Source organism: Calonectris borealis, chromosome 4 (genome assembly GCF_964195595.1).
Source record: "Calonectris borealis chromosome 4, bCalBor7.hap1.2, whole genome shotgun sequence".
Taxonomy (NCBI): domain Eukaryota; kingdom Metazoa; phylum Chordata; class Aves; order Procellariiformes; family Procellariidae; genus Calonectris; species Calonectris borealis.
The window spans coordinates 20,865,862-20,888,608 of record NC_134315.1 but is presented as its reverse complement, the minus strand read 5'-3'; the positions used below and the strand labels follow the sequence as shown (position 1 = coordinate 20,888,608).

Here is a 22,747-nt window from a genome sequence, read left to right as displayed (position 1 = left end):
CCTATCGCTGGTTACTTGACAGAAGAGACCAACACCCACCTCGCTACAACCTCCTTTCAGGCCCTTCACCAGCTTTGTTGCCCTTCTCTGGACACCCTCCAGCACCTCCATGTCCTTCTATAGTGAGGGGCCCAAAACTGAACACAGTATTCGAGGTGCGGCCTCACCAGTGCCGAGTACAGGGGCACGATCACCTCCCTGCTCCTGCTGGCCACACTATTTCTGATACAGGCCAGGATGCCCTTGGCCTTCTTGGCCACCTGGGCACACTGCCGGCTCATGTTCAGCCGGCTGTCAACCAGCACCCCCAGGGCCTTTTCCTCTGGGCAGCTTTCCAGCCACTCTTCCCCAAGCCTGTAGCGTTGCCTGGGGTTGTTGTGGCCGAAGTGCAGGACCCGGCACTTGGCCTTGTTGAACCTCATACAGTTGGCCTTGGCCCATCGATCCAGCCTGTTCAGGTCCCTCTGCAGAGCCTTCCTACCCTCCAGCAGATCAACACTACCGCCCAGCTTGGTGTCTTCTGCAAACTTACTGAGGGAGCACTCGATCCCCTCATCCAGATCGTTGATAAAGATATTGAACAGGACCGGCCCCAGTACTGAGCCCTGGGGAACACCGCTTGTGACTGGCTGCCAACTGGATTTAACTCCGTTCACCACAACTCTCCGGGCCCGGCCGTCCAGCCAGTTTTTTACCCAGCGAAGAGTATACCTATATAAGGTATAATTTAATGATAATTTTCCTCATACTAACACTGTTGTCTCTATCGTTCTAATCCATAGAGCATACTTTCTCATCCGTTTATAATATGTATCTGAGCACTAAGTCAAAACATCGGAGTGGGAAAAACACAAGGGAAAAAAAAGGCAATACGGCACAATCGTGCACTTTTAGCTTTAGGTGAGCGCCCTCTTGTGATACTTTAAAATACAGAACAAGATGAATAGCTGCTCAGTATTTCTGAAGTAACAGCAACACGACACATCGTAACAATCCAGACGCAGCAGTCCCCAGACTACGGGGACTAAGAAGCGGGACTATTCAACTTGCAATGCTCTTTTCTGTTCAAAAGGACTAAGAAACTACGTAATTATAGTTAGAGCCAACAATTCAAACAGGTGTGTAAGATTACTGTCAGCACGCCTGAAAGATCCTAATCAGGCTACTTAAACCTACAGAAGCGGGACGGTCACTATGTACTTTTCACATGTTAATTAGCCGTCTGAGCTTAAAACTGTAAAACAGAGGAATCAGATAAGACTTCATAAACAAATTCAGTTGACCAGGTACAGGCTCGTTAAAACTAAACACTGGAATAAACACACTGGGTACTTAACGCACCTCTTCAAATTTTGCACACTTGCTACTGGTTATTTTAGGAAGGCATATGGCGATCTGCCAGCCCCCACGCTGCCTGAGCGCAGCGGAGCGCAGCGGACAGCGAGGGCAGCCGGGCGCCGGGGTGCCCTGGGGAGCCCCTGTGCCCCAGCTCAGCTTCCGCTTGCGGAGGCTTCACTGGCAGTTCCTAGTAAAGGTGCAATGCCTGCCCCAGATTTCCTACCGGCATAACTGTATTTTCCCAAATAACGTGAAAAGAAAGCAAATTAGATCTCTCCTAGTAGTGTTTCTCTACCTGCACGCGATTTTTTGCATTGCGTCCACACCCCGGCGGATAGGCCGGGCTGCAGTCGCACCAAGTGAGCAGATGGCCGTTATTTGCTGTGGCCAGTCCCACAGCCACCTTTGCTCACGGAAACGTCGTGAGGAGCGAAAGGCTCTTGCCCCGACAGGATCTTTACGGGGAGTTACGTGGCTGTTCTCAACAGCCTAATTCTAAACTTCGAGGGAGAGGGGAAAAAACAACCCAGGAACGGGTTCCTCACAGACGAGAAGTCTCGATCCTGGTGGGCTTCCCCCCCTCACGGAGAGACGCCGCCGACTGCGGGAGCCCGAGCGCGGAAAATGGAGGCCCCTCCCGCGGCAGCTCCGGGTAAAGGCAGCCGCGGGCCCGTGCTAGCTGCTGTACCTCTAGCCGGGGGCGGGCCAAGCGCTCCACCCAGAGGCCGAGGCCTCCTGCTGGCTGCGCCGGGCGGAGCGCCCCCCGGAGGGGACTGCCCTCAGCACGGGAGCCCGCGGCGGGGCGGGCGCGGCCCAGCCTCCGCGAGGGGCGGGGCCCTGGCGCTCCTCAGCGGCGCATGCGCACTCCCTCCGCGCCTCTCCGGCGGGAGCCAACGGGCTCGCGGGTGGCCCGCTCGGCGGCCGCGCACGCAGCGCCGCGGCGGCGGCGGGGGAGCGGCGGCTGGAGCTCGCGCCGCCGGGAGCCGCGCCGCCGCCCGCCCCTCGGCCATGAACGCGGAGAACTTCGGCTCCAGCGAGCGGCTGGTGACGGCGGCCTACGTGCGCCAGGGGGCGCAGGGCCGCCGCGCGCACGAGCTGCGCCTGCGGGCCCTGCTGGAGCAGGTAACCGGGGCCGCCCCGGCCGAGCTCCCCCCGCCGGCCCTCTGAGCACCGGGGCCCTGGAGTGGGGGAAAGCGGCACTGAGCCGCCCGCGGGCGTGGGCCCACCCGGGGCCCCGCGAGTGAGCCCCTCCCACCTGTTCTCCGCCCGGCTCGGGCACGGCCGGAGCGTCCCCGCACAGCCCCGTGAGCCCAGGCAGGCCTGCAGGGCCCCGCGGAGAGCCGGGCCGTTCCGCCCCAGCGGCTCCCACACTGGTTTTCCAGCCCTCCTTACCCCCCCGTGCCGGTGGGCAGGTGTCGGGCGAGGTGGCTCGGGAGAGCTCGGCTCGCTTTGCGCCGTGGCAGAGACCTTAACGGAGCCCCGAAATGAAAGGCCACATTTGGGAGTAGAAAATTATTGCCTTGGGTTGTGTGTTCGCTGAGAAAGGCCCAGCAAACAGTTAAAACAATAAGATACTAACGAGATAAAAAATGATACTTGTAAGGTGCCAAAATGATGTATTTCTTTGTCTCCAATGTACAGAAATCATTATCAATGAATTCTCAAATGTTTCAGTTCTTGAACGTCCCTAGTCACATCGTCCACCGTTTCAAACTTAACTTCCATACCACACTTCAGAAATGAATTCGTTTTACTGAGTTCATTTTGCTGTTGTTGGGACACGTAAAAAAAAAGCCTCTGAGCTGTTGAGCTGCTACAGTAATGCTTCATGGGTTTATGGTACCTTGTCTCTGAGGTAAATTTTCTGCAATTTGCAAAGATGAGTGCAGTGCTTAATGCAGTAAAGAGCACAAGAAAGAGCATGTCTCTAGTTGCAGGTTTTGACACGTTATATTCTGTAAGTGATTTCCTTGCCTATTAGATAATAACTAGAAAGGAAAATACACAGATAGGAAGATGTGTTGCAAGTGAAACTATATTTCCTTTCTGCTCATAATTAATATTTTTGGTTCTATAATACCCAATTATCTCCCTTTCATCCAGTTTTCTCTGCTGAATTCCTGTAGTAGTAGATTCTTGTCTAGAGAATACATCAAATAATCTATAGTCTTCTAGGGAGTAATTAACATATATGTGCTGCAGTGGTTTTGTGTGTACCTTAAGGAACACTTGAAAGTGAAAAATATCCTGACTTTTAATATGAGGATATGCTAATGTAATTGCACTTAATATATGAAAAAATCGTTGTTTAACTTTTCTCTGAATACAGTTTGATAACATTAGGTAATATAAAACAGCATAATGAAAATACAAACTGCTGTTCAGCATGGGAAAGAAGGGTAACATTAATCAAACAAGTTGCATAGTTTTTAGAAATTTGTTCATTTCTAATTTCCAAGTTTGGTAGTTACCTTTATATTATTATTATTATTAAGGGAAAATGTCCTGAAGATGGATGGGATGAAAGCACCATTGAACTGTTTCTTCATGAACTTGCTGTTATGGATAGCAATAACTTTCTAGGCAACTGCGGTGTGGGTGAGAGGGAAGGAAGAGTGGCATCAGGACTCGTTGCCCGAAGGCATTACAGGTACAAATTATTGGCAATTTGAATTATTCAGATTTATTATTAATGCTTTCAAATGGCATATTTTATTGTGTCTTGTTATCTGAGACCTTGATAGCATTTGAGAAAAATAATATAATGCGATATTGAATTGATGCAACTTTATGTATTGAATTTTCATTAATAACTCATTGAAAAGTCTTGAATGAAACAAAAATCTTTTGTCGGGGTTATGTCCTGTATGCTGAACTGGTAGAAGCTTAAGATATTGGATGCTCTGCATACAAGGGAAGCAGAGCTCTTCCTATTTTAAAATAATCCATGCATTACTTGCAGTTTTTAATACTGTACAGCTTTTCATCTGTATATTATTAAAAACTACTGCATATTGTAGTTGTAAAGTATCGAACATTCCTAGTGAACAGCTATTTGTATTTTGTTATATTCGTTAATATCTTTATTATGTGATTAGTTGATAGGCACATGAAAGCCCAGTCCATCTATAATACACTTTATATGAAGTAAGGAGATCTATAAAGATGAGAAGAGCTTTTAACAGCTTGTAGCCCTTCTGACACTTGATGGGTACGTTGGGTGCTATAATTCTAGAGGCTCTGCATTAATTTCTTTATGTGTACACTTTTTTTTTGCGTAAAGTTCTGTGCTGAGTGCCTTGCTGTGATGTTTTATCTAACAGGAATGAAACAAAGTGAAATTTCCTGGAATGTTTCTCCTTGAAAGAGTAACACACAAGCATATTAGAGGCCAGAAATTTAGCAAGCTTTACCATATGGAAGTTGAATTACTTAGGTTTAATGGCTTTCATAAGCCCTACAGTACCATGAAAAATTAATGAAGAAAGCCAGTAATACATCAGTTAGGCATTTTTTGTTTTCTGTACTGCTCTCTAGGATATGTATGGTGAGGGGAGGTAGAGGGTCACACTGGGGAGAGCATCCGAGGAACTATTGTTTTCTGACAATGCTGGAGAAAGCGTGCCCAGCTTCTGCCCAGAGAGAGCCTGGGCTGGCATTTAGCTACTGTTGGTCTCATGCAGCTCTGTCACCTGGCATCTCACCTTCACCTATGAGTGTCAGCAATAGCAAGGTAAGAGGCATCCTCCACTCCACTTATTTCTGCAATAAGTTGCACAGGTAACTTTGGGAGTGATGGAGGTAGCAGGAGATGGTTCTCAAGCTGTCTTTCCTTTCAGCTTAATAAATTCTAAGGGCCAGGCTTAGAAAGGATTGCTCCTTAGGAAGGAGTACCTATGTGCGGAAAAGAAGAAGTAGTAGTATGAGAAAGCTATTAAGAACATAGCAGCAGGAACGAGGGATGAAAATATTTTTGATGGAGTGAGGGTTATGTGCAAGTTTCAATTAACTTTCAAGCTATTGTTGATTTCAACCTATAGCTTGAAATGAGGAAAAAAATTTAAGCTGTAAAACTATGCTCCAAAAAGTTCTAAATTTCATACACTCATCAGACTGCATTTTACTCTATTCCCAAGACAAAAACAGAATTAAAGCCATAAATAGATGTGTATGGTTACTAGCTTACTTAAGCAGCTGCTGCATTTCAGCCATGGTAAAGTTAGTTCTCTAAGCTTATATTTTATACATGATTTCAGGATCCTTACTCCTGAAAGGTGCTAAATAATATCCAACATTTATAAACGCAGTTTATAAACATAATTTATAAACAGTATGCAGAGAGAGATGGTATTGCGTGATACATAATATTGAATAATAGAAGGAGGTAGATGAAGTGAAGATGTAGAAAAAGGTGGGCGAAGTGATACATTAACCAAACTGTTTTTCAGGACATTTTGTCACAGTATATATTATTTCTTTGCCTTGTGGAGATGAAGCATTTGTCAGGGGAGTATCTGTGTAATACCACTATGCCTATGGTATGCTACACTATAGGCAACTGATTTTTGTTTTCCTTGGAGTTGTGTGTCTGAACATGTCAGCATTTATAATGCTAATTGTACTAATTCAACAGATATCAAGAAGTGCTGAGGTGCTTAAAAGGAAGCCTGCCAGATGCTAAAGGTGTTGCTACTGTGGGTCTTCTCAAAGTTTTTACTTGCATACTGGAACATTGTTAATCTACTGTTAAAAAAAAATAAAAGTGACAGTTTCATACAAATGTATGCAGTTGTTATAATGGAACTCATTCTAGCAGATACTGATGTTGCATTGGATATAGCATTTTCCACAATTGTTATCAAATTAAATTCTCTTCAGTCAGCAAGAATTATTGCTTTGGGATGTGAAAAAACTTGATGTATGTTCTCATCCTTTTTTGTTTAGGTTGATCCATGGAATTGGAAGGTCAGGTGATATTTCTGCGGTCCAGCCTAAAGCTGCAGGGTCCAGCCTTTTGAACAAACTTACTAATTCAGTAGTTCTGGATATTATAAAGCTGGCTGGTAGGTGTAAATCTGAAAATATCTTTTGTTTGCCGTGGCATGTCATGGGTTCTTCGTGTTCATTTCTGACTTGCTTTTTATGTGCAGGTGTCCGGACAGTGACCAATTGCTTTGTGGTTCCTATGGCAACTGGCATGAGTCTAACTCTGTGTTTTTTAACATTGCGGCACAAGAGACCAAAGGCAAAATACATTATCTGGCCACGTATAGACCAGAAATCTTGCTTTAAATCGATGATAACTGCAGGTAAGAAGGAGCTGACTGATTACGCAGTGTGTTCTTCTAACAGATATAAAACTTCATCTAGCGGAGTGATCAATTCATATGCTTGCAGTAAGATCCAGAAAAGGCCTAATGCATAGTAGTTCTAAGTGCTTTATTTGTACACTCCTGGTTTCTAACGTGCAATCACACGTATAAGTTGTCTTCCTAATGCCTTGTAAAATGTAGGCGTATGCTGAGACACAGAGGTGTATAAAGTAGTCAATAGAGAACACAATACTGAGGAAGTTATAGTACACTCTCCGAGTTAGATGCCTAATTTATTGTCCTGAGAATTATGTAAAACCAAGGCTCATGGCTCAAATCTCTCTCTCAGATTTATGCAGAAAGCATATGTGTCCTAGGAATTGTGATCAGAAGGTGACAAGCTGTCTGATTCGCACATTCTTTTCTTTTAGAACATGGGAAGTGTTAGCTGCCCTATTGGTTTTTAATCTTGCAATGTCACTCAAGTTACTTAGGAAATGAGTTTGGTGCCTTTCTTAGTTCAAACCTTAATTTCTCTCAAATGGCGTTCCATGTTTACCAGTCTATAAGTAAGTTAAGGGTAGAAGTCTATCCCTGCACTGAAGCTGTCCCCTCCTGCAGACAGATGCATGGGATCAAGGAAAGGGCAAGTAAGGGAGACCATAATTTTCCAGCTCAGTGCACATACCTGCAGGTGGTGGCATAGATTCTGGTCCTAGTTCCTAGGACACATTTATTTTTTGGATAAAAGAATCATTAGATAAAAATGACTGAACAGTTGGAAGCAGGGACTGGATTCTGTCCAGGTAAGATGCAGAGGTGTTTAAAAGGAATCAGATCAGAACAAACAGAACAAGTATATAAGAAAAGTGGGAGTGTTTTTGGAATGTTATGCTCAGTTTAGAACATCAAGCTAAGGAAGTTATGTTTATAATGGTGAAGGCTGTGAGGAAATATAATTGATCAGTTAATTTTTTTAATAGTTAAGACAGCTATTGCAAGATTAATTAAAAGAATTATCAACTAAAAATAAGAGAGAAGCAGGTATCGGATATCTAACAACTATCTATTAAATGCAATGTCTGTCTTTGAGATAATTGAAAACCAAACTAGGGCTAACAATGTCAATAAATCATTCTAGTCCAAGCTCTTCTGTAGAGTTTGAACCCTACATGTCAGTGTTAAGGCATGGTGTTGAACCATGAAGGAAGAATTCACATAGCTGCTGCCATGTTACGCTGCTTTCGAAATCACTCTTTCCCTCTTCCCCTCCTTCCCCCCCTTTACTTTCATTCAGTAAACTGAACATATCTGTTTTTTAAGAAAGTAATAGGCACTTCAGCTAGCATGATGTTGCTGCCATGCCACACCTGTTTGGGGAAGGGAATATATGGTTTTCAGTGTTCTATTCTGTAAACAAAATCTTTCCGATTTATTTATTTATTAGCTAGAAATTTGAGCAACTACCATGACAGACTTCCCTCTTTAAGAAAGAAGACTCTCTAAGTGCTAGGTTAGGTCAACCATGCCTTTTTCTAGCTGAATCTTGAAAATCTTCGAGGATGGAGATTCCACCACCTCTCTAGATAACAGTTCCAGTGATATGCTATCCTCTGAATGAAACAATGTTTTTCTTGCTGTTTATTCTGAACCTCTCAAGCCAAAATCTGTTGCTCTTGTCTCTTATTATATCCTACCAAGGAGAGTTTGGCTCTCTTGTCTTTGTAATTCCCTTTCAGATGGTTGGGGGCTGCTATTAGATATTCTCCTTAGCCTCTTCAGGCTTGAAGAGCCTAGCTCTTACAGCCTTTCTTCTAAGCTGTGTGCACTATACCATATCCATCTTTGTAGCCCTCTGATGGACCCTCTCTGGTTTTTCAGCATCCCTCCTGAGCAGCCCATTCCAGAACTGGAAACATTCCAACATTTAGAAGAAGGGGATGACTTCCTTTTTTCAAACATTTCTCATATGTGTCTTTGAGAAACAACCTTATGAGGTTCAGCTGCTGAACATCTTAAATACAAACTTAAACTGGGAACTTTAAAAAATAAAATAAATGACTTGGGAAATAGCTTGGATTTTATGATATGACAAAGTTCACTTTCAAAATGAGGTCAAACGTGGACATTTTTATCTCTTAAGAAGTAATTTGGAAGTTTATAGATTGAATAAGGCAGAGGCTTATGATGAAAGCCAATTCATAATGATCATTATTGCATTGGTACATCTAATGGCATCCTTTTTTAGAGAGGCTGTTTTAGTATCCTAATGCTTTACAAGAATGCCACTCAAACACTTTCTTTTTAATTGGGAGGGAAGAGGTTAATCTGTTTTTAAAACAATCTTCAAACCTGTTGCTGTTGCATGCAAAGAATGTGAGGTAAGCGTTTGTCTGGAGTCCAGTATTTAACAAGAATATTGTTGTAGTTTTTAGATGTACAGGCATTGTACAATAAAACAGTTTATGTATCTGTTCTTAATCCAAGTCTGAAAGAATCTGTTAAAATAACAGAAGCAAGAAGATTTTTCAGATTTATACTGAATTAGTCAGAGATTTGATGATATACGGTCAGGTCTTCCTTTTTTTGGCCAGGTTTTGAGCCTGTGGTGATAGAAAATGTATTAGAAGGCGATGAGCTACGGACAGACATCGAAGCAGTGGAGGCTAAAATCAAGGCTCTTGGTGCTGAAAATATTCTTTGTGTGCATTCTACAACATCTTGCTTTGCTCCAAGGGTACCTGATAGGTGAGTAGTCTTTGTAAGAAGTGTATTATTTGTTACTGTAAAAAAAAAAAACCCAGACAAAACCTCCATGTTTTGAATGTCCATCTTCCTAAAATTGCGTAATTACTGCCAACAATTAGTAAAGATACTTTAATCCCCTTGCTTAAGGAAAATGGCAGGTTGAAACAATGTTCCACTCTTAGAAAAGTATATTAAAAAAGTGAGAATAATGCAGAAGGTCTTCCATCTGTCATATAACTGAGGTTAATGATGATCTCTTGTGGTGAAATGAATGTCATTTTGGCAGTGGTTTTCTTATATTTTCATGGAAGCAGTAAAAGTAGACTTTCATAGAAACGTAATCCAGGAAATGTAGTTCCATAGCTAATGCCACATTGTAATATTACTGTTGCCTTTTCTAGTCTTCTCCTCTAGCCAATGATGAATTTTTCTAGGCTGTTAATACAGTTTTTTAAAAAAAAAGCTACAGCTAAATTTAAAATCTTTGCTTGAGTACTCTTTCCTGTATTATGCTGATGTTTATAGGGCTAATTAAGATATACCGATATAAGGAAACTCTTGGAAGCATCTAGGGCAGATGTGCTGTACGAGTATAACATATGATTTGCCCTGCTGTAACTTATCTTGGTTTGAACATTTGCTGCCTGATTGCATAATGCTACTTCTTACAATTTCCAGCTGTTAAATCACCATTAAAAGCAGCTTAAAATACATTGCATTCTTTCCTAATATTATGTGTCCATATACGTAACTTCCATAGTTACTACAAAGATGTCATTCGAGCACTAGCTGAAGCTGAGATGAACATTACAGTTATGGATGGGAAATATCTGAGACATTATTTCAACGTGTAGCTTGGTTATGAAATATTTGAAAAACTTCTCATCTGAAAATGACATGTTGGGGTAGAGGTGGCTAAAGTACTTGGTATATTGAGTCATTTGTCCAAAATGAGCACCATTGTTACTCGCAAAACCTGCTTTCTCTATTTGCTTAGGAAAATAAGTATCAAGAAGCAAATTCCTTAGGTTTTACAATTGAACAGGTATATTTTTATGGGCTTGTATGTAGTACACTGAAGTATGAGATATTAGTAAGATGTCTTTTTTTACATGGTTTTAAATGTAATGTTTCAGTTGTTCCACTTTAATTGTTTTTAATTTATCACAATGTTGAAAAGACTTATGTTTAGAGTTCCTCTGCAGTTCATGCTTTTTTGTTAATTACTTTGTTATCTGGAAAATTCAGTTGAGTATTTGCAAGTGTAGGAAAGAAATATTATTGACTCTGAAATATGGCAAGTAAAGATATGTTTTGCTCTGTTTTCCTACCTTTAAAAAAACCCAGTATTTATCATAGGTTAACCCAGTTGCTAGAGGGAAGTTAAAACCATATAATTCTGTCAGAATACTATGAACATTGCTTGAAGTTGACTTGCAGATTTATTGGCTAACTTAAATCACAGCTATCAAAATTGAATGGTCTATTTTATAGCTTGGGTAAATGAATCTTTTCCTTATCTGCCTCCTCTTTTTGACATGCGATTGGTTTGTCCTCTGCAACTAAGAGATGAATTATTAGGTAATGGTACTGTGTTATGATATACCACAGATATAGGAGGATTTAAACGCACTTTCTATTTAAAGGATACTGTCAACTATTGAAAGCCATAACATTCATCTTCCTACAGGAAGGAAAATTCCATACAGCATTTCTGGAGGGTACCATTTTACATGTCTATTTTTAAATATCTTGTAAGGCTTTGTTTAGTTGTGGTGGTGGTGTTTTAAAATTTTAAGTGGCTTAGGATTGTTAAAAGGTCAGGGTAAGAGTTTTATGCCTGTATACCTATAGCTTTCATTTGAAGTATTATTTAACTTTATGGGAATAATTCACTAGTGTATAAACGCCCTTCCTCGGAGAGATATCAACTTTGTTTCCAGTTTGGTGAAATTCTCTACCTGCACTTGAAAAGAAGCCTGTAAGAGTGGAACTGTTTTCCTTTGAGTCTGTGGAAGGTGAGGAATGAATCTGATTAAGATCAGCAGATCAGAAGGCAAAACTTTGCACTGTGTAGTGTTGTTTCCTGAAGTATTCTGCTAATGTTACATAGTTCAGGATTCAGGATGTTGATAAATGTGAAAAATTATTGGACATGCAGCTCCTGCTGAATATCTTGACTGTAGAAGATCAATACGTACATTATACTACAGGTGTTTCCTAAACATTAAATACTTGTGATTTCTTTAGGGATAATACAGTGATGATGATGTTTTCCTAAGGATTGAGTTTTAGAAAATTTAATCTGAGGTTTGCAGCTGAATTTGCCATTACAAAATGACACTAGGCAGTGTAATAGAAATAGAATGCAAAGGAATGTCACCTCTTGGAAAATGTTTTCATACTCTGTCACATTTTATATGAATGTCAGTAAATCACAGTGAGAGGCTGTACAGAAGGAGATAGAGTAAAATGCATTGAAGGTTTAGAGTTTCCTGATTTTTTAAAAATAATATTACCTTTATCATCATTTTAAATTATTATATATTACCTTATTTTTTCAAATAGATTTTATTTCTAAAATCACAAGTTTGGGGGGAATCAAGAGCTTTTTTAAAGAGTAGAGCATGATTGGAGTGCTTCAAAAAAGGGTACTAAGTACATGTATGTTTAAAATGCTGAAGGCCCTTACCCAAAATTACCTATGCACCCACATAAATCCTAGTTTGACTGAGAAATCAATCCAAGCTGAGCTCACTGTGATTTCGGGGATTTCTAAAGGCAAGTGAAGAGTTGTCTTTATTTCTGAGTAAACAGTTGAACAAAGTTTTAATTTATTGATTTTCACATTCAGACATTTTAGGGATCTCCATTCCTTTGAAGTGTATCTTTTCTGTTTATCAGTTTATCTGAAATACGCAAGTGAGATTTCAGCCAGAGGGTTGAAATATTAGTTCTCTGAAATAAACAGAAGCGTGTAAAGACTTACTGTTATATGATGCTTTTGATTCCCAAGACACATCTTGAAACTTCCATTAGGCCATATTAAGGTTGAATATTAGAAGAAAAGGAAAAAGTGTGAATAGCTAAAGCTCTGTTAGTTATCATTATAGTAGTATAAAAAAATGCTCATGTCTGAAGCAGAATTGTTTGGGATCTTTTTACTGTGTTCCAGACAAAACTTTCAGTGAAGCATGGAAAATTTTAGACCTAAAATTTTAGGTCAACAATTTGTAGTATATGTAAAAGCTAACAGAATTTTCTTCTTAACCTTTATAGCTTAAGGTGACAAGTGCTACCTTGAGGTACTCATCAAAAAAGTTTCTTTTCTCATTCTGACTTCCTTGTAGGCCTTTCAGTCTTTTAATGGTCTGATTTGTAACATGAGTTACAGTTATCAATGCTTCTCTAAATTACAATTTTATGCTCATAGACTGGAAGAACTGGCTGTGATTTGTGCTAATTATGACATTCCCCATATTGTCAACAATGCATATGGAGTTCAATCTTCAAAATGTATGCATCTTATCCAGCAGGTAGGAGCTGTGTGTTTCAAATAATAATTTTTTAACAAGTATAGGTAAATTTCTGATTGTAGACAACACTAGCAAATTTTATCAGATGTTTCACAGCTTTGAGACTAATCCCATGCATGTCTGATATTTGAACAATGTTCTGAGAAAGCAGAGCAGAGGGAAATAGAGCTTAAAAATAATATGTTATTCCTATTATGTGCTTGTTATGTATTAAAGTCAAATTTATTTAGGTTTTGTTTATGTTCCAAGTGTCTTTCATAATGGGAAAAATGTCCTTAATAAGCTTTCTTAAAATATTTCATAAACTTATTAACTAAAAATAAAATAATGGGTCATACTTGAATAGGGGTTAAGCCTTCAACAGAATGTGAGTTACAGATTTTCAATTGAAGGTACAAGATTCTACAGCAACACTTTATAGATGTTGCCACGGTTAAAATATTGTTGTCACAGGGAACGGCTGAGGAAACTGGGTTAAGTTCAATGTTGTGTTCAAAAAAGTTTAATTTCTGTTCCTGTTTACTTTGAAAAGGAGGTTGCTTAATATCTAAGATCAGCCATGAAATTTAGAATTCTTGCATTTTTGCTCATTGCGGCGTACATGCACTGTTTCTTCAATATTTCTCTTTGCTCTCTGTTGCCCATATCAAAAGAATAGGGGGATGTTTTTTTAACAGGATCCAGGGGATCCTGAACTATCATGAATTTAAAATATGGTGGTCATTTTTTTTCTGATTAAGAAGACATTACGTTATTAACTGGGCACAGACCAACTTGATATATAATTATGACAGGAACATCATGTTGGCATTTCTAAATCTTGAGAGGCTGAAGTAATTTCACAAAACTTGAAGTGATATGTGAAATAGAAAATACGCTTTATTTGTAACGTACTTGGTACGTATTTATTGTATTTAACTTGCACAAGTTTAGTGAAATTCTGACATGAAGGGGGCTGTGGAATTGCTGAGTTTTACTGCATGACATGTATCTAATGATAATCTTTTCAGACTACAAAGCTACAAATAGAACTGTTACTGTGTTGGTTTCTGTGTTTTTTCTTGGCTTCTTGATAGGTTGTTTGGGGTTTTTTTTGTTTGTTTGTTCTTTGGTTATGCAAATGTATACATTTGAGCTCTGATTTGTTTTACATTTATTTACAAAAATGTATTTCCTGCGACAGAAAATGTACTGTCTATGAGGAAGTAGTTATTAATGAATACTTAAGAATATGTACATGCTGAGCACAGTGTGAACAGAACTTGCAAGAGTATCACAGGAAAGAGCTTTTGAGACCATTTCATTTGTCATGCTTTTCCTCTGGTGGTCTCCTGTCTATTAAATCAAATGATAGTTGCTGGCATTCATCTTCCCGTCAAAAAGCTGACAAATTTGGAGTGCTTTTTCCCATCTCCCATGCACTAAGCTATTAAAACATAGAAATAATAACTGGTTTAGTTGGATCTGCTTTTTTCACTCTTTTTGCCATAGCTATTAACTGTTAGCTATTAACTCTTTTTCTATTTCTTGATTTTAATATATGTAGTACTTTAATATGTGTGTATTTGAATATACTTTAATATGTATGTTCTTTAATATAGTTTTCAGGTTCTGTAATCCTGCATACTTTTTAATTGTATAGTTCACAGTAGCATATTACTCAAGTTGAAGATGTACTGCGGAATCTACATTTTTTTCCTTTAAGAATATCTGAGTGGCTAGGTGTAAGGACATTTTGTTTTCTGGGACGTGGGGAAATCTGCTGTAGGAAGTTATCTGGATCTTGATTTTGCAAGCAGCCTTAGAAGGAGTGCTGTCACAGCCCACTTGTTTTAATGCAAATTTATACATGTATCAAAAAAACCTTCTTTTCTAATGAAGCATTAACCTGTAGCCCTTTACTGTGAGAACCTGTGAAATGTTTTGGGTTGTACAGTTTTAACTGTATTAATTCCCTTTAAATTTCAAGGGTTTTCTTTTTGGTTGTTATTGAAAATAAGCTACACTTAGACTTGCAGGAACTAAAATCAGTATCTTAAATCATAGCAAAATAGGAGTTTGTAAGGTACTATGTAAGCAGACAATGGTAATAACAGTGAGCAATGCTAAGAAAAGGTAATACTATGATTTTTAATTTTTCATCACAAATACAATATCTGAGAGAGTTTCAGGAATTATGTTTATTTCAGTTACATTGCTGTGTAATTATGATGCTATCATGTGTTTCCTTTTTCCTAATGTATGCTGTGGATTTTTTTTTTTGTTCCTTTTTGATAAAGGGTGCTCGAGTAGGCAGAATAGATGCTTTTGTTCAGAGCTTGGACAAAAATTTTATGGTTCCAGTAGGTGGTGCTATCATTGCTGGCTTCAATGAGTCCTTCATTCAGGAGATCAGCAAAATGTATCCAGGTAAGTAGTTCATGGGCTTATTTCATCCATATGAAATAACTGTAGAAAACTTGATTATCACCTTTCTTTCACATAAAATTTATTTTTGCCAATTTAATCTGTATATTGTTTTTTTTCAGGAAGAGCATCTGCATCTCCTTCTTTAGATGTCCTCATTACACTTCTGTCTTTAGGTGCCAGTGGCTACAAACAGTTACTGAAAGAGAGAAAGGTAAGCTTTTTGGCAAGCAGCACTTTCTTGAAGTCAGCTGTTAACAAAGTCTTGTTGCAAAACTGCTTTGGGTAGTAAATCCAGTTTCTGTCTAGAAAGCCACTGAATTTTTTATGAGCTCACAGCTCTGGATCTGGAAAGGCAGTATGACATAATTACTTCTTGGCCAAATGGTGCTCATGAGTAAGCATGATTTCCATGTTGTTTTCCAAACCAGAAAGCTAAACTGAGGTCCTTGTACAGTATTCATATTTGTTCTAAAGTGTGACTAATACAGTAGAATGTTGCCTGCGAAAGCTTAATCTGAGAAGTACTGTGCTGTTTTATAATGGTCAAACTGCTTCCAGGACTAAAGCATGAGATCGGACATTCGGAGGTAACCCAGGGGTCTCTGCTCTTCTATCATTTGGCCCTGTTGTGCCTTTGTGCTAGGACAGTGTTTAATTAAATGTTTGTGTACCACATTCTCTGGAGAATCACAGCTTCTGGTTAGGCTATAAATACTATGCATGGCCACAAAAAGAGAAAAATGCTGTCATTTAAGGTATTCATCTAGATACAGAGCTAGGTTTCTTTTCTGCCTCTCACAAACTATATGTTTTGTGTTGGTTATAACTGCGTTGCCCAAACATTCAGGTGGTCTAAGTTGGAACCTGTACATCTTGAGTTGTCCTTAATTCTGGACATAATACAGGCCTGATTTTGCTATCTTTATGTATTAAGACAGAGGATTATTTTTTTTTAGAGAGTTTTAAGTAAGGAAATGCTGTGAATTAAGTACTGTTAAGTTAATCATTTTAAATCATGCATGATCTCTTCCATTATCTTCTTTAGAAACTATGTTGCAGTTGTCTGACAGCTTGCTGATGCCTCTGATTACCTGGCAGGGCAATAGTGCTGGATGCTGTGACTTGTTTCTAGCTGCTTGTAGAGGCATCCAGAAATTGTGTACTGGAATTGAGATCCCATAGGAATAGCTAGCCTATAGAAAACCAAACCAGCTTAGTGCCCTTACGACGACTAAGTGATCTGTGCAACTAAAGTGAAAACATGGTTTATGAAACACTGAAGGCAGTTACCACTTTTGCCACTATTGCAATACAGTTTCTAACATTTTATTCTGGACTGTTGTATGTATTGCCATGTATGGTTTGGGTGTTCATTGAAAGCAAATTGTACTTTTCCCCCCCCCTCACTTTCAGCTCCAAAAGAATCTCAAGTGAATTTATCGTGTCTTCTGCAAAGCTGATTTTGATGTTAGATTTACCATTGGTAGCAGATACATAATGGGCAGTATAAATATTCTCCAAGTCATAAATAATAATTCTTTTGTAAATAAAATGTCTTAATTATGTCATTTTCTTGGAAGTAGAATTCTGAAGTGAATAAAGCATTACATTTTTACAACTTCAGGACTTTTTATTTCAAATGTGAGTATACTCTATAAACACAGCCTTATATATGGCATAAATATGTTTCTTTTATTGGATTTGCTGTAGAAATAGAAACCTTTTTTTGCTTAAATCTGTTTGTTCCTGAATTGTGAAAATGTAATAGTGATAGTTTATTGCCTGTGCTCTGTGAAAGCAGAGGCAGAGCTATTAGGCTCCCAGCAGGAGCTATTTATAGCTTGACATTGAGTACTCCTTTCTATATCGGTGCAGCTACACCTACTCACACAAAAAGTCAGCTATAAAAAACTTCAAGGGTGTTTTTTTTTTTTCTCTCTTTTTACCTTATCCTTATTCACATGGGTGTTACTTCAGGTTATTTGAGATCAAACCAGAAAGACCAGAATATTACTGAGAAGAGATTAATCTTGCCCAACCAAGGAAAGAAATGCCTAGTTTTTCTTTTATACAGATGAACTGTTTAATAGAGGAAGGGAAGAGATTATATGAGGGAGAGGAACATGTACATAGAGTGGGATTTTCTGACAAACTGGCGGTTGTGGAGTGTGCAATTGTCCAAGAGTATGAGATTATATGTTATGGTACGAAGGAGTAAAATGATGCAATGGATCTGAGGACAGAAGAGCAAGGGAGTAACGCATGCATGCTGTCTAAGTGTCTGAATAAAGGTGGCCATATATGAAAGCTTAATAAGGAATGTTTTCAACAGTCGTATTTAGCCTTGATGTTTCCAGAGAAAGGATGGAAAAAGACCACCAACAGTAACGTTTTCTCACTTGTTCTAAATTTTCAGTATTCCTTTTTATATGTTTATGTGGTGTTTAGAACAGTGGTTTTCTGATCTCAGTAGGGGATTCTAGGTCCTTTTATAATGCAAGTAATGACAGCTGATCCGTAGTCAAATTTGTTAATACCTTTGCTTTTAAAAAACTCATAATATTATGTAAAAGTTATGTTTTTGTAGCGACTCCTTTGATTTCCTCAGTACAGGTTATGTTGTGTCCCATATTCTGCATTGCCAGGTCTTAAAACTCTCTATTTTCATGTATGTGTTTGTGTCTGAACCAGGCCACATGTAGCAAATATAGTGGTTACACTGTGTAATAGCATAAAAAGTAGACTTCAATTGTCACCTCAGAATTGATGGAGAGCAAGGACCCTACATTCAGGGTTTACATTCAGGACCCTACATATCAGGTTTAATACCCATTAACTATTTTCCAGTGTGGTCCCCTTAATTCATTTAACTAATTATTATACTGGTATTATTGAAGAGGTGATGGCTTCATTTGGTTTTCAGCAGTTATGGATTTCCTCATTAGACTTTCCTTAACGATCTAATGATCAAGATAATTCTGATTTTCTTAAATGTATTTCTGTGTTACTTGGGACATGATGGAGCTTTTTATATCTGTATCCATCTGTCTGTATACTTTCTAAGAGTGATTAACTGGAGTCACTTTTATGTTCTTATGGAGTATGTATCTAAAATATTTAAAAATAACACCAAGTGGGAGTAAATTGTTTGGTTTTTACAATTCAGTAAAATACTAGGTTTACATTTCATGGTTTATCATTGATGTAATTACTCTGATAAGAATAAATTATTTGTACAGTTCAGTGTGAGTTTATATTGCTGCTCTACTTATGATTGAATTTAAGAATAAGAGAAAAGCCATTTAATGCTGGATATTAAAAATGTAAAAAAATCAAATATTCTTACAACAAGACAGACATTTGTTACTCCTCTTTTTTTTTTTTGTCTAGTCAGTTTGCTACACTGTAGTTTGTCAACGTGTGGGAATATTGCAGGATTTTCCTCGTTTGAAAAATGTGGAACCATATTCAAATTTTAGAGTGGCTTGGAGGCAAGACAGTTTAACTGAATGTAATCATTATTTTAAATGGTGTTGTGTGGTTAAACAAGTGCCAAGTATAAATGGAAACTTCAAAGAGGGCTATGTACTCCAAGCACGTATTGGAGAGGTATGGCCCACAAGGAGCCTGATCTCAAGGTCTTGCAAGTGCTGAAGAGAAAATGTGTTGATCGGTGTTGTTAAGAAAAACCTTTTAAAAAAATATGGGTGTGGTGATTGTCAGCATTAGTGTTACCACATCAGGTCGGCAAGACTTAGTGGGCAGTTTCTGTTAGATTACTTTTATATGCTATAAAGATTTAAAGGTTCTGTAATTCATTTCATGTTTTTAAAACTTTCCAGTATATTATAAATTCAGAACAAAATTCTCGATCTTGCAACACAGGAGAATCTGTATATGAGGGTATGTGGTATATGTAGGTATCACACACGTACGCGTACAGTTTCTGTCATGTTTGGCTGCATTGCAAGAAAGTAAGCCTTCTGCTGGGGCTCTCTGGGGCACGTACTAACAGGTCTCTGTGCTCAGCACTGCAGCCTCTCCTTGTCTGCATGAAGTGGCGTGCCGAGTGGTCTGGTCACATCACAGGTCAGACGCAGTGCGTCAGTCTTGATACGCAAAGCAGAAGAGAGGCTATGATGGTTGCATTATGAACAGCTGCTGCTGCAAAGTAATTGAAGATGGGACCAGATCAGTCTCAGGTACAGCATATGAGAGTTGGCAGTCTGTATCTAGTGCAAAGAGGCTGTGAAATTACTCTTCTGCAGTGTGGTCTTCAGCGCCATAAACAGCAATATGGCTCTTCTCTGAGGACAACTCATCTTTTCAGCTGAGAGAAACAGGGAGGAAGGCAGTGTTACAGACTCGGAGCCTAAGCAAGCTGGGTGGTTAGAACCAGCTAGGATAGTTTCAACCACACACATAAAGTTTTCTGGCCTTCATCAGTTGCCTCTCTGTCACCTGATATGGGATTAACAGCATATTTAGTACCCCCATCTTCTGCTTTTTCTCTGGAGTTACTGGCTTTTTCCTTACTTGTTTCCCTCTAGTTATTTTCATTTGGAAGAAGAACAGTGCCTATCACAATGGAGCAACAAATGAAGAGTCACCCATATTAGCATAGGTTCTATTAAAAAATAGTTTTATAATCTAAATACAGTATGATTCAAATATTTTTAATAATTGTTACAAAACTTCTTGAAAATATTTTTGTATACATATGTGGAAGTAGGCCGTTATGTCCAAATAATTGAGTCATTTGGCACATTTGATGCATACACCATTGTTGACTTGTTCTTCGTATTTTTTGAGGTGTTTTATTGTTTTAAGTGCTAGAAAGAGCAGAAGAAGTGCAAGACATTTTCACATAATTTAGCATTCATTTCACTAGCCTGGTGAGGTTTTGTGATAAGTTTCTGAGGAGAAAGAGTGAATTAAATAATGAAACTTAACTGACATTTAGTGCCTGGGTTGTTCAGTGCAACTTTGGCATAATAGTTAGCTTCATTGGAGAAAACTTGAGTGCCTACCACAGAAAATCAATTATATAAGAGCTCATTTGTATATAATTGCTTAGAGTGCTTATAAATTTTCCACGTAACAGAAATATTTTATAATAGAGGTTGGTTATAGATTTGACCTCACAAAAATATTGCTTTTTTCCTTTTTTGGAAGGCCGTTAATCTATTTTGCAACAAACTACTTAACTTCTAAAACTATAAAATATCTAGAGGGCTTCCAAGGGAAAGATGCAAAATAGTGTCGTTCATAAAAATAAGAATTTTTGAATTTGTGCTCAGGTAGCTTCAGTCAAACTGATGAAAATACATACTTGGATATTTTTTTTTTGCTATCTTTCCATTTTCCCTTGTTTTAACAAATTCCTATGTATGTAAAGGCTCATCTAGTAACCTAAGTATTTAATCTTAATTTAATTTAATACATTTATACAGTGGGTAACTGTTTATACCAACTTGCAGTCCTTTCAGTAATAAATACTGTAAGAAATGCAATAGAGAATTCCCTAAGTACAACACACAAAAAATAATTACTTGGGAATTTGTTCCTGTTCCAGTACAGGTTTTTCTCAGTACCAATTTCACCAATAATATCTCCAGAGTAGACACAATTTGTGTATATTTCTGTAATACTTTGCTTCAGTTGTAGAAGTAAGTAACCAGCAGAGGGAGCACAAATTAATTTATGATTTGGATTCAAAAAAAATACTAATAAAATGGCTAATATGTTGGTGATGCTTCTTGTGGAAAGCAAGTAACAAATGAGTAATGTGTTTATATTCAGTAAGGGACCAGAAGGAAGGCAAAAGTGTCTGAACTTTTGAAATGTAAATATTTTTCAACTTCTGTGAGTGAACTGTAAATAAACTCTGGTGAATTGAAACCATAAAATTACTTGATTTACAAACGCCTCTGAAAAATAAGAATGATTTTTCACAAAATTCAAGTTCTGATAATTAACCATAGATGCCTCCCAAAATTTTTGTTGTTGTTCCAAGTATTACAGAAGCTTTATGCTCTTGTTGATAGTTGAATCAATAGCCAGTATTTAGACAGTAGCATGGTACTTTTTCCTCTCTGGCTAAATTCATTCTATGGTATTAGGAAGAACGGGTCAGGGGCTGTGTTTATTTGGTCGCTCATCAAGTGAGACTGGGTTCACTGCAGTGGCTCAAGAAAAGCAACTGTAACATTCTTCTAACTTAGCTATCACAAAGCTCATTTGGTTTCATAAGACCTTTGGGAGATTCTGCTCAAAAACATAATTTTGATCACGACCTATAATTTGTATCTGTCAGAGCGCGCAGGTCAGAACAGGATACTGGTCTACAAACAGAAGAGGCAACTCTATTTAAAGAATGAAAAATCACTTTGTCAGGTCCAGAAATTGATGAGGATGCTTAAACAGGCAGTCACATGAAGCAGATGAGCAGCACAAACTTTATGGCCAGAAAGAGGAAAAGCCTGGTGTTTAGTATCTTTTAAAAAGACTACCCAGTATCTGTACCTTTTTGCTAGTTTTTATGAGGATGGAAAAGAAGCCAAAGGATACAATAAGAAGAATGGTGTTTATTCTCACTCTGTCCATAAGTGTTTTGAGCTGATATGTGAAGAGGAAAGATATTAAACTGAGGAAGACCATGAGCAATTATCATAGATTACTGGGGGAAGAGGGAGGAAATAAAATAGGGATGAAGTAAGAGAAGCAACCTTTTATGTGCAGTGTGACTTGTATCTGAGCCAAAACATTTATGAATCTCAGTTTTATGACACTTTCACAATAAAGGTGCAATCTAAGTGATAGCAGAAATCCAGGTATCTCCATTCTTTTAGTAGGCTTGAACAGGAGGGATTGGTCCCAGGAGGAGGACTGGCTACACAGTGGAGCTGAGTATTCAGGAGAGTATGTATTGTGTGCAACAGAATACATTCAAATGTGTACTCACAGCCTGTATTGCCATTCTCATATAGAAAAAGAAGTCTATGCACTAGTGGTAATTGTGATTGTGTGATACATGGTAACAAAATGCAGGACTTTTAGTCTGGAATGTATTAATAGAGAGAACACAAAGTAAGGAGCAATTTGCCATAACATGGCCATCTGTGATGGTAACGGTTCATTCTCTGTGGCTCAGGGTGCTAGGGGGGAAGCTTTTGCAGGAGTGGGGTGGGGTAAGACCTGCTGTGCAGTGGGAATCTTTTCAAGATTTTACCTCCCTAGGTTTTCAGGGCCACAAGGGAGAATGACTGACATCGCAAGCACATATATTAGACCAGATGGAGAGCTTTGTACCAGCTTGAGGGGGTAGAACAGTGTTCAGGAAATGGAGCTGTTCCTTTATAGAATGATTTCAGAGAATTGTCTGGTCCACTTACTTGATACACA

At 38.6% G+C, this 22,747-nt stretch overlaps 1 protein-coding gene across 5 annotated transcripts in view; it reads left to right on the top strand.

The window, feature by feature from the left end:
* Positions 1 to 2,276: 2,276 nt before the first annotated feature.
* Positions 2,277 to 22,747, top strand: part of SEPSECS (Sep (O-phosphoserine) tRNA:Sec (selenocysteine) tRNA synthase) — a 40,091-nt gene continuing 19,620 nt past the window's right edge. For 2 of the 5 annotated variants that reach the window (XM_075148862.1, XM_075148864.1), the window contains exons 1-8: positions 2,635 to 3,295; positions 3,834 to 3,988; positions 6,283 to 6,401; positions 6,489 to 6,647; positions 9,245 to 9,398; positions 12,832 to 12,934; positions 15,214 to 15,343; positions 15,463 to 15,554. In XM_075148862.1, coding sequence (XP_075004963.1) covers positions 3,167 to 3,295; positions 3,834 to 3,988; positions 6,283 to 6,401; positions 6,489 to 6,647; positions 9,245 to 9,398; positions 12,832 to 12,934; positions 15,214 to 15,343; positions 15,463 to 15,554 — 1,041 coding nt within the window. In that variant the 5' untranslated portion in view covers positions 2,635 to 3,166. Of the gene's footprint in view, positions 2,461 to 2,632; positions 3,296 to 3,833; positions 3,989 to 6,282; positions 6,402 to 6,488; positions 6,648 to 9,244; positions 9,399 to 12,831; positions 12,935 to 15,213; positions 15,344 to 15,462; positions 15,555 to 22,747 lie in introns of those variants that run through there. The other 3 variants (XM_075148863.1, XR_012673470.1, XR_012673471.1) reach the window with 3 other exon arrangements.